The 10,555-nt window shown below is 41.1% G+C and overlaps 2 gene segments (V, D, J or C); both read left to right on the top strand.

The window, feature by feature from the left end:
- LOC115301965 overlaps positions 1 to 10,555 on the top strand; it is a 550,585-nt gene that overhangs the window by 69,109 nt on the left and 470,921 nt on the right.
- On the top strand, positions 3,205 to 8,196 carry LOC115301971. The segment is given in 3 exon segments: positions 3,205 to 3,361; positions 6,782 to 6,983; positions 7,116 to 8,196. Coding segments are annotated over 2 exon segments (483 nt in total).

Genomic DNA, 10,555 nt, shown 5'->3' with positions numbered 1-10,555 from the left:
ATATACAATGGAGTATTACACGGCAATGAGAAAGAATGAAATATGGCCATTTGTAGCAAGGTGGATGGACCTCGAAGGTGTCATGCTAAGCGAAATAAGTCAGGCAGAGAAGGACAGATACCATATGTTTGCACTCATAGGTCTAACAGGAGAACAGGAGAAACCTAATGGAGGACATCTGGAGGGGAAGAGGGAAAGAGAATTGGGGAGAGAAAGGGACGCAAAACCTGAGAGACTATTGAATACTGAAAAGGAACTGAGGGTTGAAGGGAAAGGGGGAGGGAGAAAAGAGGAAGTGGTGATGGAGGAGGGCACTTGTGGGGAAGAGCACTGGGTGTTATATGGAAACCAGTTTGACAATTAACTATTTAAAATAATTAAATTAAAAAATTTTGTCCAACGAAATTCCCATTACCTACCCTGTCTAAGTAGTTTTAAAGATGTAAGTGTATTTATTCTGTCTAGTAGTACCTGGAAAAAAGACTTTTGAAATATAGTCTATATAGCAGAGCATAAAAACCATTTTTTTCTTGGCCTAAGTCAACTCTCCAGTGGTCCAGTGTCACCTCTCCTCTCCTTTGCCATCCCAAGCCTCCCACATGTGTTCCTCATGACATACCTCAGCACAGCTCCGTAACAGTTACTGTATTGTCTCCTGGTGTGTGATCGCTGATCCCTCTGCATGATGCCTTTCCTCCCATGCACTTCATGGACTCCTACTGTCTCAGTCAAGGTCTAATCAGAAGGAAAAAACACCCCCAGTAATCTGAACAAGGAAACTTTAATACAAATAATGAGCTACTAATGAATAAAATTTGCCAGAAAGCCAATGGGGGGCTGTCACTGAACCAGCAGAATGTTGCGGTGGGCGAGTGTCCCACAGGCTGGCCAAGTTGAACTGCAGGAACAAGAAATGTGAAGACATACCAGAACCAAGAAGAGGAATTTCTTCCTCCAGCAGGGCCCTTCGAGGTTCCTCTTATTGACAGAACTTGATATCATACCAGCCGGCAAAGGAGAGACGTTCACAGGGTCTGGAGCTAGGATTACAAATGGGGCACTGAAGGGTGGATTGGCAATAAGAGGGAAAGGCAGTAAGTGGATACTTGGCACACTTTATCCCTCTGGTCTTTCATATGCACCTCTCTGCACACACATCTAACTCCAAACAGCAATGAAATGACTATATTTCCATCGAACAAGCTAAAGCTGTCCTTGAACAAGAGAAGGTCTTATCCTTTCTCCCAAATGAGGAGACCTATACTGACTATAAGTTTCTTGCTATGTTAATTATTTCTAAAATTCAGAGGACATGCCATTAAATATGTTGTTATATACAGACTAAATTATAAAGTTGGTCATTGACAATTTATATATAAATTAATGATAAGAAGGAAAGAAAAAGAAGAAAATGGCAGCGTATACAAAAGAACACACATATAAAGAACAAAGAGAAAATGTAGACAGCTACTACACTATTTGATTCCAGATTTGTTCATGAGGCTGCAGCTAACACAGAGAGCTCCCTTCTGTTACTACCCATTTTTAAAAGTTTATTTATTTATTTTGAGAGAGAGAGAGAGAGAGAGAGAGAGAGAGAGAGAGAGTGAGTGATCAGGGGAGGGGCAGAGAAAGAGGGTGAGAGAATCCTAAGCAGGCTCTGCACTATCAGTGCACAGCTTGATGCAGGGCTCAAACTTACGAATCATGAGATCATGACCTGAGCTGAAATCAAGAGTGGGATACTTAACTGACTGAACCACCCGGGTGCCCCATGTTACTACCCATTTTATATTTCCCCTGGCCTCAGCCAGAATCTTGCTGGACTGCGGTTATTTGTCTTGTGGGGTGACCCAAAACTTCATTCTCAAAGGGTCTGAGTCCCCAACAATCCTGCCTTCTCATTTGTTGCTGTAGTTTTCCATTAACACTTACAATGAAAATTCCACTGTCACTAACTAACCTCACAGTTCTGCCCAGAGCACAGCGAAGTCTCTTTCCTTATTGTGCTTCTCCACAGACGTTTTGTGTATACAGCCAAATAGATGCAAATAGTAAAAGAACTAGACTCTCGTGAGGCAGTGGACAAGTCCCTTAATTTCTTAGAGTCCAGGGTCATCTTTTTGACCACTAGTCGAAATTTCCTCACAAATTGTTTCAAAACCATGTAGCAGAGAGTTGACAGACTAATATGTAAACTTCTTAAATAACATCAGTTCCTTGCTCAAAAAGCTTTAATGTTTCTTGGTCTCATACTGACAACCAGGTTTGCTGTGGTAGTCACCCAACGCAAACCTTCTAGAAGTACCTCTAATTGCAAGTCCACAACCTCCTCCGTTCTTCTTTTCTTCCCTTCCTTCCTTATATTTCTTCCTTCCCCTCTTCCCTGTCTCTTTATTTTACACACAAAAGATCTTAATGTCCTTTCTTGAAAACATTCATTCAATTCTCTAGGGGATGTCCCCCAAGCCTTTTGACTGCTCAGCATCAGGGCCCATTTTCTTATAACAATAATAATTTTTGAGTCATTAGTAAATGTCAGACTCTGCTCTACATAGCATTTTATTATCTCATCAAGAATTTTCAAAATTCTAAACAGGTAGTATTATTATTCTTCATCCATATTTTATAGTCAAGAGAATATAGACATACATGATATAAACAGCTCCTGAATGGGTAGGTCTAAACTTGACTTTAATGGCCTGACTGCAAAGTTAGCTCCCTTCTTGTACATGACTGCCTCTTGCCATAGAAACAGAAATATCAGATGCTCATTGTTACGAGATGAATGGTCTCTCCACTCCAATTCGTGTGTTGAAGTTCTATCCTCTAATACCACAAAGTGTGACTGTATTTAGAGATAGGGTTATTAAAGAGGTAATTAAAAATGGGATCGTTAGAGCGAGCCCTAACCCAATGTGACTGGTGTCCTTATGAGGAGAGGTTAAGATCCGACAACGTACACAGAAGGAAGACTGTGTGAGCACACGCTGGCAAGGTGGGCATCATTGCCTTGTAATTTTTTCTGAATCGCCTTTTTTATGTTTCCAGAGTACATTCTATTGGCAAGAAGACGTTGCTACCACAAGATGGCGGTGCATCTTCTCAGACTCGGTTCCTTTGGAATCAGGATGTGTGTACTGAATGCGAAGGACTGGGTTTGCCTCTGATTGGCTCGGGGAAGACTCTGGGTTCCAGAGGGAATGGATAAATATACCTCATAAAGAGAGCTAACTGTTTCGATTGAGGATCCTGGCTGCACTTCAGGCCCCAGAGCTGAGTCTTCTGTGATCCCAGAAAGGAAGAAGAATGGAGAAACTCCTAAAAGCGTCTTTGGTGATCCTATGGCTTCAGCTGGCCAGTGAGTTGGGGCTCTTGGTAATAGAAATAGGGTGACCACAGTGATGGGAACAGGGTGACCAAAGTTCGGAGCCCTCAAGACTGAGGGAAAAAGTCTTCCTGTTAAGTTGAAAATGTACCAGAAAATCAGGGAAGGAAATGCAAACGCCAGAGAGTGGACAGGGACTGACTCCCGGTGTCTGGCCTTCTGTTTCTGCATAGGGGTGAACAGTCAACAGGAACAGGATCATCAGACCCTGAGTATCCAGGAGGGTGAAAATGCCACCATGAACTGCAGTTATAAAACTAGTATAAACAACTTACAGTGGTATAAACAAGACTCAGGTAGAGGCTTTGCCCGGCTGATTTTAATACGTTCAAACGAAAAAGAGAAAAACATCGAAAGACTACGAGTCACACTGAACACCTCCCTCAAAAGCAGTTCATTGACCATCATGGCTTCCCAGACGGCAGACACTGCTACCTACTTCTGTGCAACGGAAGCACAGTGTTCACCAGGCACCTGCAGCCTTTTCACAAACTCTGCCAGAGCTGCCTCTTAGAAGCCCTAGAGTGGGTAGCATTAGTGGTTATGTCTTCCCAAGAAGGAGAGTCTAGGAAGAGCAGGCAAGATGAAAGGTGAACCTTCTCAACTTCATGATTTTTTTTTTTGAAACATCTTGTGCCAAGGCAAAGGGTATGAAGTTTAGAATGAGAGACTGAAATGCCAGTTTCAGATCTGCCAATCCTGGCTCTATGGCTTTGGGCACATCATCAGCATAACATCCTTCAATGTTCTGTACTTGAAGGATTTGGATAGATGAGCCCAAAAGGCCCTTCAAGTTCCAATTTTACTAGGGAAAAAGCTAAGCACTGGACATTTGTGGAGGATGAGTGAAGATTTCTCAGTATTAGAAGGTTTCGTATGGGTAACCTTCTGGTGACCTGCACAGTGCTTGAGATGCATGAGATGATTTTTACATTCCTCTAATTCCTGCCAAAAAAAATATTAGAAAGGATCTTATAACTCTTTCAGCCAAACACTTCATTTTATTATTTTTTAAAATGTTTTATTTATTTTTGAGAGAGAGAGAGAGCGAGAGAGCGACAGCATGAGCAGGGGAGGGTAAGAGAGAGAGGGAGACACAGAATCTGAAGACAGTCTCCAGGGTCTGAGCTAGCTGTCAGCACAGAGCCCGATGTGGGGCTGGAACCCACCAACCATGAGATCATGACCTGAGCTGAAGTCGGACACTTAACCGACTGAGCCACCCAGGTGCCCCCTAAAAGTTTCATTTTAAAGCTGAGAAGTGGAGGGGCACCTGGGTGGCTCAGTCGGTTAAACGTCCAGCTTCGGCTCAGGTCATGATCTCACAGTTCGTGAGTTCAAGCCCCGCGTTGGGCTCTGTGCTGAAAGCTCAGTGCCTGAAGCCTGCTTCAGATTCTGTGTCTCCCTCTATCTCTTACCCTCCACTGCTCGCGCTGTCCCTCTCTGTCTCTCAAAAATAAATAAAAAACATTAAAAATATTTTAAAAAATAAAATAAAGCTGAGGAGTGGAAACATTGTGTCCCAATAGAGACAAAGATCCAAATCTCATTCTGCCATTTATTAGTTGCATGCTTCTCAAGTTTCAGTATCTCTATTAATAAATGAGAACATGCAAGTAAGTCATAATTTTTCCCTGTCCAAGTGAGAGATGCATGTTCAGGCCCTGAAATTTTGTTTTTAAAAAATGGATACTTCTGTTATCAAATACATAGCAATTTTTCATTCATTTGTGTCTTGCTCCTAGGAAGATAAATAAATGTTGAATATAGTTTTCAAGTATAATTCAAGTATAATGAACATACGGTGTTATATTAGTTTCAGGTGTACAATATAGTAATTCAATAATTCTATACATTACTCTGTGCTCATCATGATAAGGCTACTCTTAATTCCCTTCCCCTATTTCCTCCATCACCCCACCCACCTCCTATCTGGTAACCATCAGATTGTTCTCTATAGTCAAGTCAGGTATATTGTTTGTTTGTGTATTGTTTCTTCATTTGTTTTTTTAAATTCCAAATATAAGTAAAATCATATGGTATTTGTCTTCTCTGACTTATTTCACTTAGCAGAATACCCTCTACATCCACCCATGTTGTTGCAAATGGCAAGATTTCATTCTTTTTTATGGCTGAGTAATATTCCATTGTGTATATTTATGGCTCTATCTCTATCTTATCTATCTATACATCTATCTATCTCTTTCTGTCTATATCACATCTTCTTCATCCATTCATCAATTGATAATGGACACTTGGGCTGCATCTATATTTTGGCTGTTGTAAATAATGCTGCTATAAACAAAGAGGTGTATATATCTTTTCAAATTAATGTTTTCTTTTTCTTTGGGTAAAAACCCAGCAGTGGAATTACTGGATCATGTGGTATGAATGTAGTTTTCTTAATGAAGTTTGATACTACTAAAAATGCGTGTGTGGAGAAAATTGGGGCATTTGTACTTATGTACATGTTTAGTGAAAAAGATGGGGGATGGTGAAGAAAAGTTATACAAGGTAGTGGTTCTCAAATGCCAGACCTTAAATTACCAACATCACCTGTATCAGAATTACCTAGAGCACCTCTGAGGATCTGCATTCCTAGGCTCTGTCTCAGCTTACTCATTCAGTCTCTGATGAAACAATGAATTTGTATTTTTTATTTTTTGATATGTATTTATTTTTGAGAGACAGAGATAGCGCATGGCCAGAGAGAGACACACACAAAACTGAAGCAGGCTCCAGGCTCTGAGCTGTCAGCACAGAGCCCGATGTGGGGCATGAACCCACAAGCGATGAGATCATGACCTGAGCCAAAGTCAAATGCTTAACCGACTGAGCCACCCCAGGCCCCCTATGAACTGGTTCCTAAAGAATGAATAGAAGTTACTTATGCAAAGGTAGGAGAGAGGAGAGAGAACATTCTCAGCAGAGAATCCCTTGGTTTGAGGGGAACAATGGACCAATATGTCAAGAAAAATCTCAGATCATGCCTTTTTTATGCTTTCAGTATACCCAAAGAATACCGCTGCAGCCTAAACCTAACTTAATACTCAGCATGAACAGCCATTAGATGCTGGGATTAGAAAGATTTAGGCAGCCACATTACCCTGCGTCTTTAAGAGGGTGAGAGGATTACCCACCATCTCAGCCTCAGGCACCACCTTGAAGTCTGCAAAAAGTGTTTGGTGCTTCCTTCCTGGAGCGCTCCCCCTCACCCCAGACACCGATTTCTCTTCAGTGTCTACAACTCAAGCTCCATTCCAGGGTAAATACCAGTTCAGCTGTAAAGCAGCCTGCAGGGTCAGAATAGAGCCACAGGAAGGCGCTGCTCCCCTCGGTCGGTGGTCTGACACAAATTCATCTTCCGGTTCTGAGCACATGTCCCTTTTTTAGAGCCTGTGACATGACTTGCAGGGCAGGTTGTCCTGCTTAACACAGGAGTCACGATTTTCTAGAAGATTCCACCAAAGGACCAAGAAACTAGAAGAACAACCCTCTCAGCTGTGGGTATATCCCCAAATGGAACCTTCCGCTGCTCCTCCACAAGCCATGCTGGCTGCTTCCTACTCAGGACTTGCAATCTTGCTGATATTGAGTAAGTAACATTTATTCAAAATTCCTAAGATGTTCTAGTCCTTGATTATAGGATGATTTTTAACCCCTGCCAAGCTGGAGACTATCCTTACGTTATCAATATAACAAAATCTTTACCTTTTTTTCCCCCCAGGAGGGACCCATGGAGACTCAGTGACCCAGACAGAAGGCCCTGTTACTCTCCTTGAGGGGATGCCTTTGACCCTGAACTGCACTTACCAGAGTGGCTATACAGTTTTTGTTTTCTGGTATGTCCAGTACCGAAACAAAGAGCCTGAGTGCCTCCTGAACAGCTTATCAGAAAACCAGGGGGCAGAGCATCACGGTTTTCAGGCCAGTCATGTTGCTAGTCTTGTCACCAGCGACAGCTCCTTCCACCTGCAGAAACGCTCTGTGCGCGTGTCAGACTCGGCTGTGTACTACTGCGTCCCGGGAGGAGGCACAGTGAGGGCGGCTGCAGGGGGAGCTGGGCACAAACCGCGAGGGGCGCTGGAGGAGCCTGGAGGTGGGCAGCCTGGACGGGAGATGGTTTCGCTCTAGTTAGCATCTCGTGCTGGCCACGGCTGCAGACGAACAGAGTCCTGATGCCCCTGCACTCAAGAGCCCTGGTGTTACTTTGAGCTAGGGATGGAAGGAGGCAATCTAGGTGCAAACTTAGATTGCAGATAAGCCTATACATAGAATCCGATAGTAAATGGCCTCTTGTGTTTAGCTTCTTTCACACAGCATCATCTTTTCAAGGCGTATCCATATATCAGTACTTTAGTACTTCTGTGACTACATAATAATCCATTGTATTAATATCCCATATTTTCTTTATCCATTCATCCATTGATGGGGATTTTGGTTGTTTCCACTTTTTGGCTATTATGAATAAAACTACTAAGAGCATTCATGTACAGGGGCTCTGCTCTTTTAAACTCAAATAGATTTTAAGTTAGACATTTCTGGGTATTTTTAGGTTTGTTTTTTGCTTTATTTGCCACTAACATTTCTTTGTGGACATGCAATTGAATAAATATGAGAAAGTGCTCCTTACAAATAATGATTAATACCAAAGTAAGATATTATTATTCTAAGCTATACCTGTATTCATTCAAGAAAACTTTTGACACATTCATATGTGCCAGTCATTTTAATAACTATTGGGAATATATTTTAGGTAACAGAGTCTCCTCCTTTAGGATTTTGTAACATAGTGCATTAAAATACCATACAAGTCTTAAAATTATGCTTTTTTTTTTTTACAAATAATTTTATTCATTTTAGTGAACTCTACTTATTCCCAAATATTTGTGGTGCTTACAGTTTTGAGTTTTGGGTTTTTGTTGTTGGTGGTGGTGTTGCTGTTGTTTTTTAGAGAAAGAGTGAGTGGAGGAGGGGGACAAAAGGGGAGAGGGAGAAAGAGAGAATCTTAAGCAGGCTTCACACTTAGTGTATAACCTGACATGGGGTTCGATCTCATGACTTGGGATCATGACCTGAGCCAAAATCAAGAGTCAGACTCTCAGCCAGCTGAGCTGCCCAGGTGCCCCTATGGTGCTTAGTTTTATGGACATTGGGCTAAGCACTTTAAATTCCTCCCCACCCCTCTCTAGATACTACCAAATTCTCATTCGACGCATGCCAAAATTCGAGGTTTAGTGATGTTAAGTGACTTACTCAAGGTTACATAACCAGCTGGGAGCAGAATTTGGGTTAGACTCAAATCTGATGCCTGACCAATATTTTAACAATTATTAGGTTGAACCTTCTAGAAATCTGTCTTTTTGTCCCCCAGAATACAATTTAATCTTAGATTTATAGTTGTTAATGTTTTCATTTGATGAAGAAGAACTCAATGCAATATTAAAAACTGCAGTTTACTCATTTGGAAATCACAGGAGTCTATAATATCTGCATATTGAAGCTAAAAATCTCAGTCACCATATATTTATATTCTCGCACTATGAAGTTGCTCATATGCTCTCTGATTGAATAGCCCAGTTATTTGAAGCACTATAGCTGAGCTCCATGGCTGTTATCAGGAGACCTACAGGTATTTGCCATGGAAATGGGGACTACATTTTCCAAATACAAACAAAAATACTTGATGTGGCAAATATGTCTACTCATTAAGAGTGCAGGACACAACATTCTTGGCTTTACTACAGTGTATATAGCTCATGAAAACAAATTCTTTTTTATGAATTTAGTAAATATCAGTAAAATGTCAATATGATGTGGAAGTCTTATTAATTCTCATGGATTTTTCTAAGCACATTAATCATTGTTTCAAATCAAAGAACTTTCTGGGGCAAAATTTTCACTATAAAAGAAGCTTCAACTCTATTTTAGTGTTAGCCGAATTTGTTTCAGTGGCTTCAAGAATTTCTAGGGTTTTCAAGGTAAAGCTACCTGATGAAGCTGAGAGGGAGGATAAAAAGACCATAGGACTATCTTCATGTCTCCTGTTTAAAATGCTGATTTATGGGAGTGCCTGGGTGGCTCAGTCAGTTAAGCGTCCAACTTCAGCTCAGGTCATGATTTCATGGTCAGTGAATTCGAGCCCCACGTCAGGCTCTGTGCTGACAGCTTGGAGCCTGGAACCTGCTTCAGATTCTGTGTCTCCCTCTCCCCATCTCTCTCCATGCCCCTCCCCCACTCATGCTCTGTCTCTCAAAATCGAGTAAACATTTAAAAAATTTAAAAAATTTTAATGCTGATCTGTGAAGAATGATAACATTAAAAATATTGATGAACTTGATCTTATTGGTAGCACATGTTCTCGTGGACTTATGTCTAGAGAGGCAAAACACAAGTCCCAATATTTAAGGCTTCAAATAATTTGCTGAGTATGATGCAAGGGGCAAATGCACTCTGCTGGTATTTTTAATAGGATTTTTATTGTTCTTGATGATGCTTTGGCTACCGAGTTGTATATTTTTGGGGTTTTCCCTATCCCATTTTCTACTATAATTAATATGTGTGGTTTAGAAGAGCAGGAGTTATTTCAGAATTGCGTGTATTGAGTCATAACAGAAATTCCTATACTTAGGAACTGAGTAAAATTTTCTGGACAGTGGCTCCTGTGTCTACTTAGGGCCACTTTATTCCCCTAACTAAACAATTTAAGGTATATTTCCTCATATTTACTGACAGGCCAAAGAAAAAATACTCTAAGACATGAGCCAGAGTAACACCAGCCTTCAAACTGATATGGTTTCAACTTTGAGTGCTATTGGAATGAACATCCAGCAACGTTCCACATGTCAAGATAAAAGCTAACAAGAAAATGGTGTGTTTTTTTTCTTCTGAGCAAATATTCAGTTAACAGATAAGTAGTGAGGCACTAAATCTCTATAGGTTATGCTGGGGTTTTTTTCCCTCTCTTAGTTTAAGAGTATGTAAATACTTTTCGATATACCTACTACAATATGACTAATGGATGAAATTTCCCTGAGATGCGGTCATTGTTAGCAAAGAGGATACTCTTATCCTGTATCCAGTTAAAATGCAAGCTGTCCTGGGAGTGGGATGAGCTTTCTAATCTGCTCCAAGAAACCAGGAGAAAGCATCGTCCACTCCCAAAGC

The sequence above is a fragment of the Suricata suricatta genome, chromosome 9 (assembly GCF_006229205.1).
Source record: "Suricata suricatta isolate VVHF042 chromosome 9, meerkat_22Aug2017_6uvM2_HiC, whole genome shotgun sequence".
NCBI lineage: Eukaryota > Metazoa > Chordata > Mammalia > Carnivora > Herpestidae > Suricata > Suricata suricatta.
Note: the sequence above shows the minus strand (reverse complement) of the source record. Positions and strands in the feature narration are given on the sequence as shown.